Here is a 24,301-nt window from a genome sequence, read left to right as displayed (position 1 = left end):
AAATAAAATACCAAATAAAATAATTTATTTAGCAGCTAGCTAATTGCAGTACACTCCTGAGTGTATAATTTGTGGTTAGTTAGTTTAACGTGGCATATCACTTTATACAAACAATTACCCTAGTACCTTTTTTAAAATGTTGTTTTCACTGAGGGTGCTATCAACTAAGTTCTATAGCAAGCGGTTGTTTTGACAAAAGGTATTTAGAATATGTCACACTACAAGAAGTGGCTGAAAACTGGGACTTTAAGATTTTGAGAAACATGACACCGGGACTTTTGATGGAAACCGGGACATCTGGTCACCATAATCGTTGTGATGCTTTTGGAATAGTTTTTAAATAGTATGATAAAATACAACATTGCTATTTAATAAGTATATGTATTTTGCTGAGGACCATTTTATTGTTTCACATGCAATATAGCAGCTAGTTTTGGGTAAGCTCATTTTCACCAATAATGTTTAAACAATCTTTTTGTAACTCTAAAACAGTTTTATTGCAAAGATTACTTTTATTCTTAGTTTGTTTGGCAAGTTGCCTGTAGATTTGCAGAATGATTGATAAAAGTTGCTTTGTGCTTAATTGGCCATGAGGTTTTCAGAATGCGTTGTATTCCAGCACAGAAGCACACGTTTGCAGATGTACTGCTTAGTACTAAAGTAAATGTAAAATAACGTTTAATGCCCAATTGAAAGGTTTTGTTTTTAATAAATATTATATAGCACTATTTTCTTTCATGAAGTCCCCGTCCATCGTTTACACAGTGCCACTGAGTTTACTGCAGCTAGTTTTACATATTCTGTCTTCAAGGGCATTCGTTGTTCTGGGTTCTCCTCCTGTTGCTGAAAACGCAAACCTGCTTTACTTGCTTTTCATAGCCTTTCATTTTCATCATAGCAGTCTTGCCCTAGCCGTGGGTACAATGCACATCACAGCACCTGCAAGGCTTCCAGTAACTGCAATGCCATCTGTCACTCATACTAGGAAGGACACTTTGTCAGTATATCAGGCTACCTTAAACTTGATGATCTTGTTATAATTGATTGTTTAAGAACTTTGCATAAAGACGTTGCTATTGTAACCCTTTCTTTACAGGGCTGCAGAGTTGAAATGGATGGAATTCAAATGTGTACACAGCAGTGAGTCTTCATTTATTAGTTCTCTTGATTTGCATCTGGCATTTTGGGCACTGTAAATGACTATAACTTTTATGCCAGCACTGTCAAATGGCCTTCAAGACTTGCGAGAATCCTTTAAAACAAAACAAAAAAATTGGGACATTTTTGGTAACTTTATTTTTTAATACATAAGTTTACAAAACAAGCATAAAAAAAGATTTAATTACAAAATATGATGCAGATTATAAGTTCAGAATGTTTTTTTTTTTTTTTTTTATCAGTTTCAGAGAGATTCTATATGGTTACAGTTAAGTGCTGTCTGTCAGGGGCAAGGATTAAAAAAAAACACCTAAATATTTTAAAGCTCTCTTTCAACTCCTATTCTTCATAGTTCTCAAGCTAAGGTGACTGGCAATTGCTGATGCAGACAGGACAGTGTGAAAGTACATTATCTTCCACCAACCCCTGCTGTCTGTGATAACTTCTGAAGCTCAAACAAGTCTTTTTTTTAAGTTTCCTGGTTGAAGTCTGAAAACATCTCATGACCACCACTCCCCCTGCTGGTAATTGTGAAGCAACTACAAGTATCCCTCTCCTCTGTGTTGCCCCAATCCAAGAGACCAGAATGGTCCCCTATTGCTTGTGATAGTGGCATGTAATATATTTTAATGTATATATTTATGTATATATGGGTTAACAGTTATGTGTGCCGATAGCGTTTTCCTTGATTTCCTCGATTTAAATGCTGAACATGCCTCAATGGATTCCATGCACTAGACTCATTAGCAATCAGGTTAAGCAGCAGTGTCCAGTTCTCTAGGTGATTGTTTGTACCGAAAACAACCCGTACTGTGTGGGCTACAGGATGTCAGTCTGTGCTCCCGGTTCAGTGTTTGCGTGCTCGTGGCTCCTTGCCTCCCATGGCAGTGATGTAGAGGAGGGGCTGCCTCTGTTTCGAAGGGGGCTCTCGTTTCAGGTTCCCGGGTTGGTTCAGGGGGAAGCTGGAGGAGGAGGAGTCAGAGGCTGCCGTGGCTGGCCCTGCAACAACAAGAAAGAAAGAAATAAAGAGATTAACAACTACTGACTAGCATTATTGCTAATATCACACTCTGCCTATTGTCCATACATTGATATATCCCAGCCACAATGCTTCCTTAAAATGTGGGCCCCACTTATAAATGAGTTACAAAAATAGATATACATTACTGTCGGCTTACTGCAGTGACTTTAAATGTGTGTTTAGCGTTTGTTACCATACTATTCCTCTTATGTAATAATTATCACTGAAGCTATAGGTATAGATTTATACATGTAGGATGGTTATATAATTGAGAATATGTTTATTATCAGACTGCATGTATGTTATTTAAAAATGTAATAAAAAAAAGGATATACTGGGAGTCTATGGGAACAAGCTCCTGATTAAATGACTTTGGTAATTGTCACATTTATTGTTATTAACGTCAAGTGCAGTTGCCTGACCCGGCTGGGATTCTAGTCCCTAAGCGTTTTTAAGCACCTCCAGACTGCAGTATTGAAGAAGCTGCAGGATGCCTGTGGAGCACTGGTCCCTCACCTGGGTGGTAGCCCTGCTGGGGCAGTCTGACTCTGGAGAGTGGGAGCACCCCTCTGCCCTGGGGCCGCGGCAGGGGGACAGGCTGCCCGTTGATGTGGATGCGAGGGTCCGAGGTGCTGTCCAGCGGGCGGAATTGGGGGGCTGTGCTCTTGGAGTTTGGGAGCTGGAGAAAGAGGGGAACAAGAGAAGGTTTACACAGGTTGTTGCCTTACAGGGCCATTATGAAAATATCAGCTCTTTAGGCTACAAGATGTTGTCCATATAATTCCTTGAGATCCGTTCTTTCTTTTACATTAACCTGATCAATCAAAACCTTTGTGCTGCTAAACATAAATGGAGCATTCCATTTCAGTTCATAGAGTGACAGCCAACAAGGACTGCAGTCCACAGAAACATTAACTATGGAACAACTTTAAGTTTAAAGCAATTTGAAAACCCAAAACAAGAAAACAAAATTCAAATCAGTAAATAACTCGCTGAGCGATATGTTGCTTGCTAGCTTGGAGTGGTGGTTGCTTACCGCTTGCCCAGAGACCTCAAACGATCTGGACCTCCTCTTCCGTCTCCTGGCCTCGATATCGGGGTCCCTCTGTCCTGCCTTCTTGGCTCCACCCTTGCGTGGGTGTGGGCGTGTCCAGGTGTGCGTAGGCCCCGCCCCGTCGGTGGTACTGCTGGACAGGTTGTCCTCGCTGGCTGCGTGCTGCATCCCAGGGCTGGGGGGTCTGTCAAACCCAGGGGCCAAGCCTCGCAGGGGGCCCGGGGGGTCCTCGCTCTCCTCCAGCGAGCGCAGGGACATGCTGCTCTTCTCTTTGGAGGGGTCCGCAGCAGGGAGCAGCCTCAGGAGCTCTCCATCCAGCACTTTTGAGCGCCGACGGGCAGCCTTCACTGCAATGCTCTTTACTCCCGTCATGATCTGCTTCCGCTCTGGAGGGGAAGGGGTTAACACACTGTAACTGCAATGAGCACAGCCATCCACTACAGACAGCTGAACAGACTGCCTGGACTGAACCAGACCCTCCCAGTTCTGCAATGCCAGTGACAATTACAACGGAGGGCTGAGAAGCATTAATACTTGTATTGTTTTATATGTTGTTATACAGTAGATGCCCCTTTATCCAAGCTACAGTGTTATCTGAGGGTCATAGCACAAACATAATCTCCTCTCTTAAAATATGCCTTTCTACTCAGTGTAAAATGTAGGGTATTTTATAAACTAGGAGTACAAAAACATACAAGGGCTGAATTACATTGTACATTGCAATGCGGTCTAGTACAGTAATTACAGTATCTGAACAGGCAGGGCTGGTCACAGTGCTTCGTCCATACATCTGAAAGGCTACCTTCCACCCACACCCCCTGCTCCCTCCTCTCCATGCTGTCAGCTCACCCTTGCGAGTCAGGTGGATTTCAGTAAAGTTGTCAATGCTGCCCGGTGAGGAGTTCAGGTGGCTGCTGACGCTGTGGCTGAAATTGCTCAAGCTCATCACGTTGCCATGGACTGCATACTGTGAAAAGCAGGGGGAAAGAAATGCAGAACAATGAGTTTGAGCCAGGGCACATTTTTCAGAAAAGTCATTTTGACATGACTTCGGTGTTTCATCTGAGATCCACACTGAGCCAGTGTGACAGTGAACTGTAAGGGAGTCCCACCTCCTGGTTCACCATTCCGTTGACGTGTATGGGGGGAGGAGTCATGACCGTAGAGTGCTTGAGCTGCCTCACGTGGGGGCTTGTCTTGAACACCCGGTTATTGTCGCTAGGGAGACAAACGCAACAGGGGTTAGGGAGAAAAAAGTCCACAACACACAGGAAAAAAGACACCCAAACTCACAGAAAGGCAGAGAATGGGTTAAACCATTCCTTCCATCCCTGTGATACAATCTGGAGGCACTGAAAGTTCTTCCTCACCTCTCCGGCTCAGGGATGATGGGAGGCAAGGTGTGCCGGCGTGCTTTCCCACGGATGCTCCTGGTCTCTGAGCCCATGGTGCGCACGCTCTCCTGGTCCGAGTCCACATCCTGCACGGGGTGCCGGCCCTTCCCAGGCAGGTGGATCTTGGGCAGGGAGCCATCCTGAAAGAGGATGGGCAGCGAGGTTAACAGGGGTGTGGTATTGCTCCACGAACCCTGCTGGTGTATTAAAGGATTTTGGCAGTACCTTGAGTGAGCGGATGGTGAACTTGTCCAGAGCCATGACCCGGTCCAGGTTCCTCTCCTCCAGCTCCCTCAGGTACAGTTCATACAGCTCCTGTAACTGGGGAGGCACCAGTAGGTTGTGATCTAAGAGGAAACACACACCAGGTATCAGCTACTGCACCCCATAACATTTCAATAATGTGTCAATATAATATCACAAGTATAGGAAGGTAGCTCTGTGTGGGTGTGTTTGTGTCAGTGAGTGTGTATCTGTATGCATGAGTAAGTGAGCGAGGAGACCGTACCATCGATGAACTGCCTCTGCTGCTGGATGATCTCGTCGCACAGGCTGCGGTGCTGCTCGAAGCGCTGTACCATGAAGTTCTTGTGCCGGATGACGTTGTCCTTGAGCAGCGCGTGGGACTGCATCTCCGCATTCTCAATCTCCAGCTCGTGCACCTTGCACAGCAGCCCCAACACCTCACGCTGCTCCTCCGAGCTCACCCACTGTGGCAGCATTTCCTCCAGCTGCCGTGCACGCATCCGGATCTCCTGGAACCGCCTCTCCAGCTCCACCTGCAGCACCGGAGGGGAAAAACAAGCAGGACTGAGACTGCAGCAAATCAGGACCTTCCAGAATATTATTGCAGTATACCAAGGTAAAGCAATGCTAAACACAGAGAAGGCAAATCTATACGTCATATCCCTGCTTTATGGTGCTATTTCTTGTGTATTGTGTATTGTGTATTCAGATTTTTATCTGCCAAGCCTCTGGAAAGCTCTGCTGTTCTTGCGTACCTTCTGCTTGCGGACCTTCTTCTTCGCGGACATGAGGGTGGCCAGGTTCTCCTTCGCCATGGCAACCTCCTGTGTCTCCATGCCAACGAACGGCTCCTCGGGCGTGTCCGAATCCTTCTCGCTCTCCTCCTTGCTGGAGCTCTCCTTGCACTGCTCTGCTTGCCACTTGCGGGCCCGCCGTGACCTCTCCTGCTCCCAGCTAGAGGCACGGACAGGGAGGTAGGGAGGCAAGAGGGGATGGTCATTAATGCTTGGGCTATATGGGATACCTGGTGGTCGTTACTTTGGGACTACGTGCTTGTGTGAGATCAGAACGCAGTCTGGTTTGTGTTCAGAGGTCAGACTGGATTGTACTCACTCTGCGATGGTGAGCAGGTGCTTGGCGGTGTCGATCTGAATCTCCATGTTGTTGTTTTCCAGCTCCATCAGGCTCTTGCGGACCTCCATCTGCTGGCGGAAGGCATCGATGAGCTGCCCACGCAGCCTCTCCATCTCTCGCCGGTCCTGCTTAGTGGAGTGGGCCTGCACCTCCGCTGGGGGTAGAGGGGTAACTTGAACAAACATTTTCAATGCAAGTCCCTTATTGTTTTTCTGTACGCTTCCTTTCCCATTCATTTATCCTGCAACAGTACAGATCCACTTACTTCCAGTGCAGCACGTATTAGGAGCCTACCTTAAACCTATAGGCACCAAAGTGGGTGTGGGGTTCTAATACCTGACCATGTGACTGTAGCGCAGGATTAGGTATCCACAGATTTTAAAGGCTTGGTTGTCACTTCTGTTGCTTTTCCACAAGCACACTGAGCCTGGCTCTCCCCGACATGGTTTCTCTCGCTGCGATTGCGATCGAACGCATTGGTGGCTCACCTTGCACGTTGCGGATGTCAGCCCCGTCGTTGACCTGTCGGCTGTCCTGCTCATCGATCTTCTTCTTGAGTCGCTGGATCTCGCTGCGCAGTTCTGAGATGATGTGTGTGTACTGGGCGATGTGATAGGACACATTCAGCAGGTTCCTCTTCACCTGGGGGGAAAGGGGCAGACAGCAAGAAACAGACTTCAACACAGACGCATGACTGCAGATGACTGAGAAAGGCCCTTTGTTTTAAAAAACATGTCATGGAAGTTGATCAGCATTATTAAAAAAGGAATACTAATGTTTTTGCTGCCGTGTTAATCTTTAGTAGTTCCTTACCCGTGTCCGGATGCTCTTGGCGCGGTCGGCGTATGCCAGCGTGTTCCGTGATTCTTCGAAGGCAGTGGAGGCGGGGCTAATGTGGGCGATCATCACTGTGCGGCTGTTCCCACCCAGAGAATCCTGCCAATCAAAATGGAACTCTCGTTAGTTTGTCTTGCAACGGAGAGATGCAGCTTTGATCTATTGCAAATACTGAGTGCAAATGGGCCAACTTTTTTTTGTCCGAACCATGGAGCTAAACACCGATAAGAACAGCATTGAGTGGTAGTGCCCTTCTTATCTGTAGGTGCAGTGCAGGCAGGCCATTACCTTGAGCAGGCGTGTGAGTTTGCTGTCCCTGTAGTTGACATACTTGTTGCCCCCCTTCTCGCTCAGCGCGTTGATGCAGTTCCCCAGCGCCAGCAAAGAACGGTTGATGTGAGCACCTTCCTTCAGCCTCTGACCACGGTTCTGAGTCTAGAGGGAAACGGGTTAATGTGGTAACTTACTGCAACCGAAACACAGAGGGTGAATGAGCCAGGGTCAGGTATTTACATATAGACTACATAATGTTCTGTTTCAGGAATCAACCGTATCCCAGGTATTATGTGAATTTTATAGTGATTTCTTTTTTTCTTTTTTTATACAAAGACTGACCACCAGAGGGTGTTCTTAAACCTGTTCCCTGTCAGCTCACCTGCAATGAGTCCCTCGATGCATCAGGTTTTAAACACAGATTAGCAAATCTGGTTCTCTGGGAGGCGTGTGTACCTGTGAGGCCCGCTCGGAGCCGGCCAGGTCGATCATGAAGAGCCTCCCGAATCGCACCTCCTGCAGGATGTCCCGACAGCGGCTCTGCTGCCTCACCGCCACCTGCAGCACCGCGTGCGAGCGAGACGATGTCCGATTGGCTGCCGTCGGCTCCTGCGTGCGCTGCTTGTTCCCTTTCATCAGGAGCTGCATGATCTGAAGAGAAAGAGACAGAGTGAGATAAAAGAAGCGGAAGAGAAAGAGTAAAGGGACGACTGTGAGAGAGCAAGAGAGAAAGAGAGGATGGGTGAGGGAGTGACAGAGAGGGAAAGAGGTAGAAAGATGGTGCTAGGGAGGGATGCAAGGTGTAGTCAGGAATGATGGTTCTGGGTTTAAAAGTTTGCTGACAGGCATTTCTTCCAGCTGATGATCTGCTCACCTCATTGGCGTTAATGGTGGAGACCTCAGTGATCCCAGCCACCTGGATGACTCCTTTCGAATCCTCCCGCAGGTCCAGGAACTCAGCGGAGGGGTTCAGCAGGTCTCGGATCATCTCATTGTAGATCTGAAACAGGAATCAGTCCAGTCAGCAATACCCAGAACCACCAGCCCAGCCTGCTGAAAGAACAAGGCACACAGCAAGAGAGACCAATGTATGCAAAGAACAGTTCTACTTCACTCTGACCTGACGCAAACAATCGCTGTAGCCTGGGATGGTTCTATTTTTATCTACTCTTCTGTGCAGCTCATGCTTGTTCTTTCAAGACCTGGTAAACAGATGAGTAAATTTCCTTGAGAGAAGACGGAATAAGTGAGTAGGTGAGAGACAGAAGAAAGAGGAGAGAGCGAGAGAGAGTGTGTTCTGAGTGGGCGTACAAGGAATAGGTGCTGATTTGAAAGTGAAAAAACGGACAGCAATAAAACAGCAGTTAAACGCTTTGGTGTCGCAATTGACTTCACAGACATGAGGGCCGTGCCAAGGAAAAGAATTTGACCAAAGGGGCTCCGACATTGAAATACCAGTGCAGTTAACCTTCAGGGAAAAGGCAGTAAACTGGTACCAATAAAAAACGAGTTTTATTAGACAGTAACTGAACCAAACTATAAATGTAATGTAACAACACTGTCTACGATATGAGGCTGCTAACCCCTATTCAGCCTAAATCTTACTGTTTCTGATATCAATATTTAATCAATGGAAGTGTAACATGATATACTGTCCCAAGGATGCCTTTTAAAACATTTACAAAAGCTTATATTAGGTAGACCCTTGCAATCCGTTCAAACTGGTCTATAGCAAGAGTCAGAATCAAGACAAGGCTGCTGCCTGATATCCTCTCTCCGGCTCAAGACATGTGCTGGAGTGGTTAACTACACTGCCAGCTGTAGAACTGTGGTCCATTTTCAATTCAACAAGCACTTCCTTTCTGACATAATTAGGGGCGCTGACGTGTGTCTGCTGTGCCAATATTGGACTAACCGACACCGGCAGGGAGGGAGTCTGACTCTGAGCCATCAAGCCTGACCTTCCCTTTCCCACCCCCCTCCTGCCATCACCCCAGAGATTATCTCCCTGTGTACACGCAGCGCGGTTATCACATGCACACACTGGAAGGCTACAGAGAAGAGGGGAGAGATAAAATAGGGCTGATAAGGAGCTGGCACGGGTTTATATAGACCAGGATAAGCAAAGATTTACAGCCAATCCCAGCCACTCTGCTGATAACCCCTCACCCTAGGAGTCCTGCTGTTTGTGTCACAGTAACGTCTCCCTTATTTATACATCGCACTTCCTCAGTGTGTATATACTGTCTGTACAGTGAACCCTTGTTGTTTCACATGCTAATATAAATAGGAAGCCTTGTATATTCAGTAACACTTATAAAAAAGGAGAACGATTGTTGCTGGATGGACAGATAGAAAGACATGTGACCATATAGACAGGTAGACAGATGTAACACCCAGGGACACACACACACACAGAGACAGGGAGACAGTCACCTCGAGGTAGGACATGGAGACGCTGTACTGCATGTCATCGCTGGTCTCCTCGATGGCCTTGAACAGGTCGTTGAGGGTTTGCACATAGATCCCTGGCTCCCGATCCGTCCCCAGCATGGTGTACGTCTTCCCACAGCCTGCACACAAAGGGGTCCCTTACCGCATGATCTTCAATCAGGGCAGCTACAGCTGAATTATTCTGCCGTTGTTGGAATGGTACAGTCCCACAGTGGGACCATATTCACATTTTGACATATCAATGATATTTCAGTGAATCAATATGAATTGGTGTGTGGCTTAGTGGTTAGAGCTGAGGGATCGGGAGGGTAGCGTGGATGGTCTGAGGATGGTGTTAAACGTCCAGGATTTCCCGAAGGATACAAGCTTTGTTTTGCATAGATGCAAGTACACAGCGGACCTGTCTTATCTGGTTTCCCCCCGTCATGTTATCACAGCTGTGATTACGAATGCCCTGATTAATGCTGCAATAAGCAAATTGACATGCTTGTTTTATTTGTGTACTTTGCTAAATGCCGCAGTATGTGCAGTACATTTGATTAAATGTGCATTTGCATCTTGTTTTTGAAGCAACAGAAAGCACAGCACGTTGTGACTGTTTGGTATTAGCCGCTGAAGCTGGTGATATGAAATTCAAATCAATTACCCGTGGGTCCGTAGGCAAAGACAGTGGCGTTGTACCCCGAGATCAGCCCCTCAATTAACCCTTTGGTGGTCGCTCTGTACACATCCTCCTTGAGTGGGACACAGGGACATTTACATTTATAAAACAGATCTGTGCATATATATATATATATATATATATATATATATATATATATATATATATATATATATATATATATATATATATATATATATATATATATATATATATATATATATATATATATATATATATATATATATATATATATATATATATTATTTTTTTTTTTAAATGACCATGCAGTTTTATTAAACAACTACAAGGCTGTCCACTACAAAGCCAGTAGTAAAGTGGAATCCAGTTTAGTTAGTGTGCAGTTTCTCCAGGCTCCAGCTGCAGTGCAGTGGCAGATCCCGTGCCTGCAGTTCCAGTGGCTCACCTGCGTAGCTGTGTAATCGAATGCCACGTCGAAGAGAAAGGATTTCTCCCGGGAGCGGTTCGCACGCAAGATGTCATCAGGGTCCTCCATAGGGTCCATGAGAACAACCATCTGAGGGGGGAGACAGGGAACAAGGTGCGAGGCTCCAGTTAACTAGCATACTGAACAAGGAAGGCATTAGCTATCTACCTGGCTTGGTCAGAGAGCTGAAATGGTTGTGATTTTTTTGTGTAGTATAGCACAGTAAGTCAAGTGAAATCAATTCACTGGCCCTCAGTTTGCAGCCTGGTTTCACAGAGAGATATACGCTCTGTAAATTACCATCTGGATGAATTGTGTGGATTACAAAGGCAGTGGCATGACGTCAGGTCAAGGACATTCACCGCTTCAGACAATAGCTCAGACCTGGCTCACGATCGAATCTGCTCCCAAGATCTCTGTCTTTAAGATAAGGAGGCTAAGACTAGAATCTGATTTAAATGTCTAAGCCTATTCCTGGATATTGTGCAGGTGCCTAGAATGCAGATCAGCACTTTAAAGCTGAACGGGGAAATGGCTATTAAATAGTGAACACTTTTATAGCTAAATTCAGAGAGACTTCAGTGCATACAGTGATGACCTTTACTTTCATGAACAAAAAAAGTGAAACAGTTCTTCTGAGCCTAAATGGACAGCTTTCCTGGGGTAGTGTTGATTGCAGAGTCCCTGTGTGCTCTGACTATGAAGAATAGTGAATCAGCTGCTACATATTCTGCACTGAGAGAGCAGGCAGTGTCTCTGTTTGATGAGATCTAATAGGACAGGCCAGTTCACTTTGAAGCTGCCTGGTTTAAATGCATGAGAAATGTCTCGACTCTTAAAAAGGCTGACATTGTGGGCAAATGAAAAGAGGCACCATCAGGGAGACTATAGATATCCAAGAAGGCTTGTTTAAGGGGTTAGGGGAAGCAGACAAAAACAGCAGTACTGTCCCTTGTAAAGAAATTTATGGTGCCATAGAAAACAGAGGTTTCTGCACAAAAGATCCAGGGATGTACAGAGCAATAGGATGCAAGGGATAATAAACTCTGGAACTTAAAACTGTGCGTGTGCCTTTCTAAGGTGGCACAGCATGCTGTCTCTGTCAGATGCAGATTAGTGTCGGAGATGTTTGCACTTCTTGACTTGTCCTTTACCATCTGGCCCTCGGGCTGCTTTGGGTTACTGGGAGAAAGCTGGTGCCAGGAAGATTTTGTATTGCTCATTTTCTTAAGTGTGCTAATGAGCTCTGCACTGTTTTCTGTGTGAAATGGTCCGTTAGACTGAGCCATTTTAGTGAGTCTGCTCACACACACACACACACACACAGGGCTGACACTAAAACTTACTTTATTGTTTATGTCATACTGTTGATTATTATTGAGATTGTCTCCATGACAATACAGTCCCCATGATTCCGAGTATCTTCAACTAAACAGTACAGCCTCCCATAAACACCATGCTTTGGTCCTCCGAGATGTGTGCCCGTCCTTCACAGGGGGCACCAGTGATTAAGCATGAGTTGCTGGAAAGGTACGGACCATCAGCATGTTAAAATACCATGACTGAGGGTATTGAAATCCTTGTGTTGTGTTTAAAAGCTTGTTTGAGACATGTGTTTTGTTTGCTCGTTTATTTGGAGTTGATCTGTAAAATACACCATCTTTAACACGTGACTCCTGCTTTCTGGGAAACTGTAGTAACATCCAAACAAGGACACTGGCTTACAAGCGGACCTGCTCTACAGGTTAAAGGTTGATCCACCGCGGCGCTCTGTCAATGTATCTGTGAATTACGAGGCCCATTCACCTCTCCAGGGAGAAAGTCACAATGGGTGAGTGAAGGCAAATTAACAAACTTTCTCCTCAGGTGTTTGTGAGGTTGTTTTTAATTTCCGGCACAGGAAGGCTTTTGCTTCAGTTAGTGGCTTGGAGAGGTGCAATCAGATCTCGTTACTAATTTCTGTAAAGAATAAATTAGCAGGCAGCAGCTGAGATGTGGGTTATTAAAGTGAAGAGAGATTTATGTGCTGCAGTGATGGAGCAAGCAGAAAATAAAAAACAATTTCCTGGTGTCTGGCTCACATAAATAGCTGCCTGTTTTAATTTTAATGAAAGCTTTGTATCACAGTGGTACCAGATACTGTGTGGTCTGCTTCTACTAAATGTTTTATTTATACATCATTACCTCAAATCCAATGTGGCATATATTATATTTTTATGAGGCTATAATTGCTTTAAAAGACTTGTTTTCTTTCTTTTTATTACAGTACAGTGCTTGGGGATGGTTATAAAATGTGGGTAAACATAATAAAAAGTGGCACTGAAGGGTTGTCAGTTGTTCAAGTTGAGAACGTGTGATTAGTTTTGCAATTACAAAAAAAAGGAAAGCGCTAAGTCGGGACCTCTGTTGTTTCCCTGTCCTACAGCGCCGTTCCAACAAAGTTCCAAAAGCTTTCTGACATTGATTTAATGGCGTCATAAAACAAAATGCAAGTGCTGTATTTTTTTTATTGGATCCTCAGTATAGAACAGAGCACTGCTTTTTAAAATGATGCGAGGAATCTGTCACTGAGGGTTTTGTGTGTTTCTGTCTGTTACAATAACAGGTGTATAAAAATGGGATGTAGAAACAGCCACGGCAAACAAGACATAATTGAGAGGTTAAGAGAAGAATTATCCTTCATAGCGGTTGCACTAATGAGCTTGGTGATCTGGAGTGGAGAGGGGACCACAATGACATCATTATCTGAAGATCCTTACCAAGATACATTCAGGGTATAGTATACCATGCATCTCCTTGCTTTGCCATGCTATACTTCACTCTGCCATGCTTTACTTCACTCTGCCGCACACTACCGGTACTTTTATAATGGTCAGCACTTTTGTACTTTCATTTTTAATCCACTTAACAAACAGAAGGGAAGCAGTGTGGCCTACAGGTTAGAGCAAAAGGGACTGGGAGGGGGGAAATGTGGCCCAGTGGTTATAGCTGAACGACTGGAAGTGAAGTAGAGTGGTTTAGTGGCTGGAGCTGATTTTTGATAAACCAATATATACACTGAAACCAATTCAAATTAAACTGACATCAGTATAGACACTGGTCTTTAAGCATACCGCGGTATTTATTATTTACACATTTCCAAACAAAATAATGCAATACCTTTTTTCATGCAGAAATGCTTTGAAAAGTATTTCTTTAAAAAAAAGTAAATCTAGTAGATATCGTTTATATGTGCCTCTTGAATTTCTTCTCCCATCTCCATAAATTTTGTGAGCATCATGCTATTATTAATTAAAGTAAATGAATTGTCCAACAACACACAGTGCTGTGTCAAGATTGTTTGTGGAGTCACTTAGAATCTTCAACAAGGGGGGGGGGGGGGGGGGGGGGGGTGGGGGGTGGGGTGGGTTGGGGGTGTGCATAGTTTTATTTTTAATTCCCAAATTGGTTTGTAAAGAGAAACCTTGCATAACTACATAGCTATTTAAATAAAGAAGAAACATTTTCAATGCAATAGATTGCAAAAATAAGTTATAAGAGATGTCAGAGTACTCTTGCTTCTTCATACCCCCTACATAAAGTGGAATGTTCCATCTTTTTATGTAATTTGCTCGCGGGCTGACAGTTCAGTCGCATCGACTAGCTACAGAAAATAGAGTTGACAGGCAAAAATTCCTCATATTTTACAATAATAATTAATAACATTGAAGGAACGTGGCCTTGACTGTCCTGAAGCCAACGTAGGCTACATCAAATTTGTGCGTGGTAAATCAAGCATGCAATGAAATCATTTCTGTATTTCTGTATTTATTTTCTAATAATAATAATTCAGATTTTTTGTGTTCTTTGACAGAGACTGCTACCAAGGATACCATGATTCTTAATGCACCATGCAAAGCATTACTTCATCATGATTATCATAATAAATAACCATGGTTTATCACGATAAATTTACCATGGTGTTTTCGACACTTTACCATGATAACCATAGCAAAAGCACCATGATAAAATTCTCATGATAATCATGGTAAAGTGTCGAAAACACCATGGTAAATTTATCATGATAAACCATGGTATTTTTTCAGCAGGGAGTGGTTAGTCAAGGGACTGGGAGGAAGTGTGGCCTACTGGTTAGATCGAAAGCTGTGTAGCAAATAAGAAATGAGGTCTGACTGTAAACAGCTCGTCATGCTCTTATCAGGGATCAGAACAATCAAAGGATTGCAGATTGATAAACCGCAAAACAAGTGACCACTAGATAAAGTAGATACAGATTAAGAAATTCACACATTGTGGAACCACAGACCACAACAAAGGTTGACACATGAGAAAAACTGGAGAACAGTCCTGTCCCAGTATCTCTGTCGCTGGCAGGCTGTGCAGGCCGGTCACTTGATACCAGGTGTTTCTGTTTTCGTTTCGTTTTTATTTCTCTGCGGACTTGAATCCATGTCCCGCTGAGTAGAGCAGCTGCCATAGTAACTCTTGTTTACAGCAAAGTTCCTCCTTGCAGAAGTGATCTGGCCACCTGTTGCCATTAAGTTAATAAATGTCAGACACTGTGCTCCTTCAGCCATCTGGTAGAGGGAATGACACCTCGAAACCTTTGTCTAATGGACTAGTTTCTGATTAGGGTGACTGTAACTGAATAGGTAAGGAGGTGAGAGGCTGTGGGAAAGATCCCCAGCTGTCTCTCCAGTCAGTCAGTCAGTCAGTTGGCCAGCTATGTGTGCTGTAGTAGGTGGTAAGGTGATGTGACAAAGTACTGTACAGATTCGAGTATCTCCTTTCAGAGACATCCATCAGCCCATTTTAAAGCGTACCTGACACACGGTGCTTAGCTGCAGTGTTGTTCTCTTTTACATGCTGTGCAATTTCTCAGCTATAAAACCAGTCTACAGAACCTGCTGTATAAACATATCAAAGGGGCACTCGACTATGGAAGACAAATCACTCCAGGGCTGGTGACGTGTCAAAGCTCTTACCTCTGAGCCAGAGCTCAACCAACACAGCGCTCACAGAGCGTTTCCAGCACAGCGGGAGTACGGTCACTGTGCAGGGGGCTCTACCGAGGTCACGCCTGCTTTGTGGAAATTATAGATCCCATGGCACTTATTGGAAGACATACAGAGTATTATCCCTAGTGTCCTTACTCAAGGAAAAAAGGGTCTATAAGATGAGAATTTTGCCTCCAAGTGAATCCAAAAACGAAATATTTACTTTGCAAGTTGTTTCACATTTAAAGGAACTGCAATAGGGTATATTTACAGAGATGAACATGGCTATTGTCACAGTCTTACTGTTTAGTATTGTGCCAATGTAGGTCTAGTTGAAGACAGGAGTTGCGGTGTGCCGAAACTCGTATAAACTCGTTTAAGTAACTACCTTTAAAAGATTTGAAGTTGGGAGGTATTAACTATATGGAATAAAACATGTTAATTACTCAATACAAAGCAATGCAGCCCCCTCGGTTTCCCTTGTTTACACAATTATTGATTATCAATCAATAACAGGCTGACTGTGTTGTTTAATATAGAACCTGTCGTGATCAAACTAACTAAAACGCATTTATATTTTAAACACGATTCTTTCTTACCTTTCTTTTAGCCTTTTGCTATGAAATCTGTTCCTTCAGTTCTGCTGCAGTGTATTGTGGGATTGTAGTCCTGGGCAAGGTGTTATCTGTGATTAAACTCCACAAAGGACTACAGCAATGTCCCAGTTCCAACAATGGTAGCTTGTGTTAGGGTTATTGAAAGGTCACATTTATTCTGCATTTGCTAGTTTTGCTACACATTTTCAATGCCAGTTGAGGGCATTGGCACGGCAGTAAAAAGTTAATTGCCATTGATTGGTACTCAATTGTACAGGTGAGGGAAGGACAGCTTTTATTGTTTTGAAATCAACACCTTACTACATAACTGTGTTTTAATGTATTCAATACCTGTTAAAACACATCCTGCTGCTCATAGTGGGTCCTGCCTGCTTCTTAAATAAAGCTCTTGCGTGTGCTGTGTACAGAGAATATGAACCACTGTTTCTTTGATTACAGGACAAAGCCTCTTGGCTAATTGTCGTGTTCCAGCCTCTTGTCTAAACACTGAGCTGCACTAGGCTATACACTGACCCCCGACCCATGTGTTCTGCACTGTTTGAGATTGCATATGCCAACCTTATTATGTCTCCAGCATCTGAACAGGTCTCAACACGTCCTGAGGTCCTTCAGCAGATTACAGCTGCACCTAAACAAGCAGCAATGGCTCTAATCCAACCCCTGCTTAGCAGCTATCATCTAAATCAGTGCAAGTTTATAGAACATTAGAGCACCAATCAGAGCAATTGAGTGCTGGAGTTTAAGAGGGCTTCAGTGCTGTAAGAGTACAGCCCTCAGTTATTATAAATCAAGGGAAACCAGTCAGTCAATCACAGAGATGTAGCACCTGTAACGTTGTTGATACTGTTGTCACACAAATCTTATCCCTTTATACAAGATACACACTTTATACACATTTTACCACAATGTGATCTACCATGCAAGCATGTTTTTCAAGTCAAGGTCTGCTTGCATTTGGCTTGCCATCTATGACATAATAAACATGTGATGGAAATTCTAACATAATGTGATGGTCCTGTACAATGGCATGAGTTTCAAAGAGAGTACCTGATGGTTCTTCATAAGTACAGCAAAAAAAAAAAAAAAATAAATAAAAAAATCAGTGCCTAGCAGTATATGTACAAAAGCACTGCGTACGTCATTTTGTTTGGCCCAGGAACTAATGGTTTGCACTTTAGGGCAGCTGTCACCTCCTAGACTGCTCGAGGGGGGGTCAACGGCACAGATGAACTAAGACAGCAGAGTCTTTCCTTATAGGGATCAAAATAAGAATCTCTTTGCATAACAGTTTAAGCCAAGCCATGCTTTTCCATGAGTTTATTTATATTTTGACCTTTACAGTTTGGATAAAGTCTGGAATGGCTCGGAATGCAGTGCAGTGGGCAAGTCTTAATGAAATCTCTTTGAGGGAGGCTGGTATCTGATCCACTGACCAGATGTATGCAGTAACAGCCTCCAGCAAAAATGGGCACTGCCCTGTAAACATGGGCTATAACTGAGGCTGATCAAAGTCTAGCAAAGCGTAGTGTACGCATAGCAAAGCACAAGGTGTGTTAAATGCATTATATAGGAACTGGAAAGATTACTGTGAACTTTTACTGCGTTAAACTTGTAAGGTTTCCTATAGTTTTACAATTAAAGGACATTTTAGTATTCAGTCAAGACTGTAAAATGACCTTTAAGATTTGATGTAATCTTCAAAGATACATTTGAGATGATTATAGGATTTATTTGTCTTCCATTCTGAGACAAAGAAAAGGACTAGGGGCAGACATCAACCAGAGCCCGAATCCTGACTCACAGTGAATATGACTGCATTCAGAATTCAACTGAAATGTTCCACTTAATGTAGATGTCAGCGTCCTTCAGGTAATGACTGCGGTCTAGAGGTTCACAGACTAATGCGATGTCTATCTGCTCTGCCAATAAGAGACAAAGGCCCCAGTTCAAATAACACTTTTTTTTTCAGCTGGAAAGAAATCTTTTTCGAATGCAAACTGATAAAAAGCTGCAATGTTGAACCAAAGCTGACTGGTGACACCAGCTGTCTCTCTCGACACGGGAGGGGATTTGAAAAGTCATCCTGCTCCTCAAACAGGGCCTCTCTAAATAAAGTCTTTGTCTTGCTGGCCCATATTTTAGGATCTCTGTTGTCACAAGCAGCGTTGGTTACATTCTTTGTTCCAAATTAGTATCTTTTATATCGGCCACCTGTTTCACAAAGAACTCCTTGTGTATGAGCTGGGCGAGGCCTAAGTACCTGTGGCAGCAGCATGCAAGCGAGACTGAGGGAGGACGACAAACTCCTGTACCAATAATATTACCATTATGTGTAGGGTTGTAATTATGTCTTAGCCATGGACCACAGACCAGCTATTGTTTCAGCCTGAATCTTGCAGTACTAAAACCAAACAATGACCCTGACCTTGTCGCTGTGTCGCCATGGAGACGGAGCCTATATGGAAACCATTCCACTGTCAACCTGACACTGCAGCCCAGACCGCTTGCTCTTTATAGGCTCAGAAACAACAGGGGCAACATCCTGCTGCCCCGTCACGCTGTCAGCAGCACACTGCGCAGACTCCTGACCACAAACTATGACCCTGAGCGAGGGTTCCCCAATACATTGACCCTACAGTCCAAGTGTAAGGTTTAAGAGTTGGCCCAACCGGTATTTATAACTCCCCCCCCCCCCGTCAAATTAAATGTCATTTTTGTTTTCATAATGCAGTTTTTGATGACTTGGTATCATTAGATTATCATATGTACAGTTTTGCTAAAATTACATTTCCACATTTGTTTGCAGACAGTTAGCTAGGCACAGAGAATAAGTAAGTGAAAAACTGTAGTATTGGCACAAAGTGGTCACAAATCTCAATGTAGCTACTAGCCTTATATGCCCTCAGAAAGGGAAGGTAACCCTGTATACAGCTCTTCTATACGTTGCCTTGGAAAGTCCTGCTGTCTCTCATGAGTCCCACATTCTGATTACAGAAAATATATTACAAAACTGAGTTGCTTTATTTATTAAGACCTGGACACCCAACACCTACGAAATTCCCAAGTGCCATTTCAGTTATTAATGACCTTTTGAATGGAACGTGTCAATCATTTTTAAACATTAATATGAGACATGGGGATTACCAGACAGCTAATCGAGTGTTACAACGGGCAAGTGTCGAGGGCATTACACGAAAGACAAGGGCACTCCAACAGCAGGTAATGTGTAGGTACTGTATTAATGCGTTTATGAACCAAAACAGTGAAAGCTTAAAAATTATAAGTGAAAGCTTTGAAATTCTAAATCCCATTTACATTTGAATGTGGGCTAATGACCCGGACGGCTGAGAGAAACCATGATCCAAACGTGAACACTAACTGCGTCACACAATGAAAAAGTAAAACCAACCCTCATGAACTGGGTAATTAAACTGTACATTAACAAAATAATAAAGCCAACGAATAACTGAATGAATCTAGTGAGCAATGCTTAGCAGCAGCAGTAAACCAAAATAAAACTTGGGCATATTTAAGCATTCTCTGATTATGACTATGTGGTTTGAATGAAGACATCCCTAGAAGGTCTATGGCCAACAGCATACAACTGTATTGAGCTCACTGTTGAGGGAGAGTGATCCATTTTCTCTATATAGTGATACTGTTTTGGATAACTATATCTTCCCTTCCAGGGGAGGGGCTGTCTGCTCCAGTAGCCTGATCTAAAAGCCTGCAGAACCCCACCCCCAAACAAACACACACACACACTACACACTAACTCACTACATCTTAACTCCTGCCTGCATGTTGACAGTGCAATAACAGCCTCAGGACACTCTCTGCATTGGTTTACATTCAGTTGACACGATGTAAGCAGAGAGGATTAATTGCTCGGATGTTTCCCCTGGGGAGTCTTGACTACACCCAGTAACTCTTTCACTGCCAGCAACACCCGCACCCCACACCTGCTAATCAACAGAGCTGGGACCTCGAAGGAACACTCCTGGGCGACAATAATCTGTTCTGTTTTTTCTGTTATATTCAAGAAACTATTTAAATAGAAAATAGGGGTCCACAAATCGATCTAAAATACATATAAAAAATAGGTTGCCAATAATGTATTTTAAATAGAAAACAGACATTTTAAAAAACTACTTACAAAATCATTGTTCATTTCAACAAAGTATTTGAAATAGAAATAGCCTCTAAAAATTCTGTTTAAAATAAAAATAGAAAACATTATTTTTATTTTAAAATAAGTATTTTGTAAATAGGAAAATACTGTTGTGCCCATCCCTGGTTGACAACAATGTTAATTACAATGGTTTGCTACTTCCAAGGTTCCAAGCAGGGGTAAGGAGCAGATAACCCTGTAGACCCACAGCCTGTATGTAACAGAGGGATTAATGCTAGAGCATACTGTAGTTATAACTGGATTTCTACCCATCAATACCTGTAGGTCTTGTAGAGCTTATAGTTTAAGAATGATCTATAACAAAAACTGCATTACAAGGAAGTATAATTAAAATGTTAAGATTTTGTTTTGCATGTTACAGTAAGAACTGTAAAGGTGCAATCTTCAGATAGTTCACAAATGCTGATTTTGTAGCTGAACCAGTTTTGGAAGATGCATTATTATTATCTACACAACAGCGATTTCATTGTGGATCAATACACAACACGTTACAAAGACATTTTCCCAATTGTTCGTACGTCAGAGTGATAACAATGCAAGCAGCAGTGCATTCTGGGACTAAGGAGAACAGTGACCTTCACAACATAGTGATCCTCATCAGTCTCATGTCACCGAACCTGATCGCTGTTTTGAAAACAAGAAAGTGAGAGCAACTAAGGGCTCTGATCATAATAGGAGCTTTCATAAGAAACTGAGTACAGTGAATTATACACTATCGAGGACTCAGTACTGGGGATCTGAGAACCAGCTAATTATATACAGTATGGAGAACTCAGTACTGGGGATCTGAGAGCCAGCTAATTGTTTACAGTATAGAATAAAGAACTTGGTACTGGGGATCAGACAGCCAGCACATTCGAAGGGTGAACTGTACTATAGAGAAGTCAGTACTGGGGATCAGACAGCCAGTACATTCGCTATGGTATACTGTAGCATAGAGAATCAGGACTGTGGATCAGACAGCCAGCACATTCGCAATGGTATACTGTAGTATAGAGAATCAGGACTGTGGATCAGACAGCCAGCACATTCGCAATGGTATACTGTAGTATAGAGAATCAGGACTGTGGATCAGACAGCCAGCACATTCGCAATGGTATACTGTAGTATAGAGAATCAGGACTGTGGATCAGACAGCCAGCACATTCGCAATGGTATACTGTAGCATAGAGAATCAGGACTGTGGATCAGACAGCCAGCACATTCGCAATGGTATACTGTAGTATAGAGAATCAGGACTGTGGATCAGACAGCCAGCACATTCGCAATGGTATACTGTAGTATAGAGAATCAGGACTGTGGATCAGACAGCCAGCACATTCGCAATGGTATACTGTAGTATAGAGAATCAGGACTGTGGATCAGACAGCCAGCACATTCGCAATGGTATACTGTAGCATAGAGAATCAGGACTGTGGATCAGACAGCCAGCACATTCGCAATGGTATACTGTAGCATAGAGAATCAGGACGGGGGATCAGACAGCCAGCAGGTTCAATGCAGTTCTCAGCAGTGGTACAGAAGGGGTTATTGGTCTCTTACCTGGTTGTCCACCTTGTGAGCCACTATAGAGGCCGATTCTTCTTTCTCCATCTCACTCAAGGGCCGGATTCGCAGGGCTACCTGGGCACACAGACAGGGTACATGCTTTGTGAGTTGTGCAAATACTAACAGTTAGAAATACAGTTGATCAACTCTTTTGGATGCCAGAGAGCTGAGGATGGAGTTTTAAAACTATTGCTCATTATTAGGATGACAGTGCTGGGAAAATGTATTTATTTGTCCTCTTGTCGATCAAATCTGAAATCAGTGACTGGAAGATGATTTTTTGTTCAAAAATAGTTTACCTTGCAAATTTAAAGCAAAAGTTGTATATACTGTACATATTTTTTTATTACTATTATTATTATTATTATTATTATTACTACTACTTCTACTAATAATAATACCTTTAATAAATATCATTCTGTAAGACGTATTCAATGACATATGTCGTGTTAGACATAAATTAAGTCCCCATATTATAATCTGACATTTAACTTAGTCAATTAGTGACTATGAGACCTAATACACCTTATGTGGAATTGTATCAGATGAGGTTTTGCTCCAAAATATAGATATATAATATATATATATATATATAATATATCATATATATATATAATATCTTGTGGTGTGTGGTGTGTGGTGTGTAAAATTTTGCTCTGAAACATTAACAGGTACAAGGGCAGTAAATGCATTCATTATTTTTCACAAGGTTCTGACTTTCTTGTTTGTATTTACTTTAATATATAATAATAAAAAACTATTTAACTCATGTGTGAATAGTAGACTACTATGATGGTCTACTTACAGTGAGCTGTTGATCTTTGGAGTCCCCGGTTTCCTTCATCGTTGTATCAGTAAAGTTGGCTCGTAATATTTCAATTGTCCGGATTGATGTTAAGGCAATGGTGTTTCGTTGATAAGAGGAGACACCTGCATTGTTCCGCCCCAGGTAGGTGCAATAAGCAACAAAGCTTGCGATCACGGGTCCCCCTCTTCAATTTCACGTAGGACCAAGAACAGAATACCCTTAATTATGGCAACACCTGTCCGGTCGCTAGAACGCAATGCTACCCCACTCTCAAGACACTTCGCTGATTAAACTGACGTGAAGAAGACGAGCAATCCTTAATTTAATAATTAATCGATTGACTAATTTATATAACTCGCGACTGTTTGATCAGACACGGTAATTCAAGTACAGCACAGTGCAGTAGCTGTTCTTTAATTTGCCATGATGGTGTTGCAGGAAAATTGAGCAACCGGTCTGATCAGCACCTTGTCTGCATCATTCGCTCTCTCCCCCTCCCTCTGTCTGTTCTGTGTTGTTCCCCGGGTCCCCTTAGAGATCGGTACTAAAGTGTACACACCACACCATTATTCCCTCCCTGGCATTCAACAACACTATAACGATCGTAGTCATTGCACCAGCCATCCTTGAGCCTCAAGATTTCGCCCTCTGCAGGCGGTTGAGGTCAACATCACCTTTTTGCCTGCAAACCAAAATGAAACTGCTATGCTAATAAGAATCACATATAGTAGACGAAAGCACTTTAAATAACACAATCACTTGTTTGAGAAACGTTTTAAACGTTCAAAAATTTAACATTGTATTGATAGACTGTATTTGCAATATTAAATGAAGGCAATATATAATAAATCTATGCAACATTTGGGAAATTACTGTATAACAAAACAAAGTAATCTTTAAACAAGCAGTTAGCCCATCAATAAATAATAATACATTATCTTTCAACACTGAAAAATGTATCCGAGTGTTACCATAGAACAAATTCAAATCACAATCACACATAATTAATCAGTATCTTTTTTTAAACCCATCCCCAGCTACACCTTAGTTGTTTTTTGTACACGTGAGGGAGACAGAGGTGGGGGTTGTATAATGTGCAGCCCATCACAAAATCTGAGCCTGAAACACAGCACTGAGCGACACATAGGGGGAGTCGATTACATTGAGCTTAATAGATTGGTGGCTCTAGTAATGCTTTTATCAGTGGCATTAGCTCCGTTGCTGTTTTTAGACTAATACACCACAGGGTTTCTAATAGCACAACGTGTCATTTAAGCATGCAGCAAATGAAAGTTTGTTCGTAAAAGGATAGGCTCAGGCATTGCATATTGCTGGATCTCTTAGGGATTACATGTGTCTGGCAGGGGTCATGTTTATTATTGCTGTCTCTGGGGTTTAGCCCAAGACACTGGGTAACAGAAGGCTTTTAGTAATTAGTTACACAGATTTGTCTGAGTCC

General features: G+C 42.9%; 1 protein-coding gene across 2 annotated transcripts; it reads right to left on the bottom strand.

Moving 5' to 3' along the window:
* Positions 1–1,362: 1,362 nt before the first annotated feature.
* Positions 1,363–23,433, bottom strand: LOC121295262 (kinesin-like protein KIF19). Of its 2 annotated transcripts, none has more exons than XM_041219708.1 (20): positions 22,840–23,433; positions 22,029–22,109; positions 10,660–10,770; positions 10,218–10,305; positions 9,554–9,690; positions 7,992–8,117; positions 7,574–7,768; positions 7,133–7,279; positions 6,821–6,943; positions 6,496–6,649; positions 5,987–6,161; positions 5,629–5,827; positions 5,136–5,406; positions 4,853–4,974; positions 4,604–4,767; positions 4,346–4,451; positions 4,083–4,200; positions 3,216–3,619; positions 2,639–2,858; positions 1,363–2,157 (listed from the first exon to the last, which is right to left on the bottom strand). In XM_041219708.1, exons 1-20 carry the CDS (start codon positions 22,876–22,878, stop codon positions 2,006–2,008), a joined length of 3,132 nt encoding a protein of 1,043 aa, XP_041075642.1. In that variant the 5' UTR covers positions 22,879–23,433; the 3' UTR covers positions 1,363–2,005. The 2 variants fall into 2 exon arrangements, with proteins under 2 accessions (XP_041075642.1, XP_041075643.1); XM_041219709.1 differs by having other exon boundaries at positions 2,696–2,858.
* Between the last annotated feature and the right edge of the window lie 868 nt (positions 23,434–24,301).

Source organism: Polyodon spathula, chromosome 20 (assembly GCF_017654505.1).
Source record: "Polyodon spathula isolate WHYD16114869_AA chromosome 20, ASM1765450v1, whole genome shotgun sequence".
In the NCBI taxonomy this organism is placed as follows: domain Eukaryota; kingdom Metazoa; phylum Chordata; class Actinopteri; order Acipenseriformes; family Polyodontidae; genus Polyodon; species Polyodon spathula.
The sequence above is the reverse complement of the archived record's forward strand: the minus strand, read 5'-3'. Positions and strand labels throughout refer to the sequence as shown.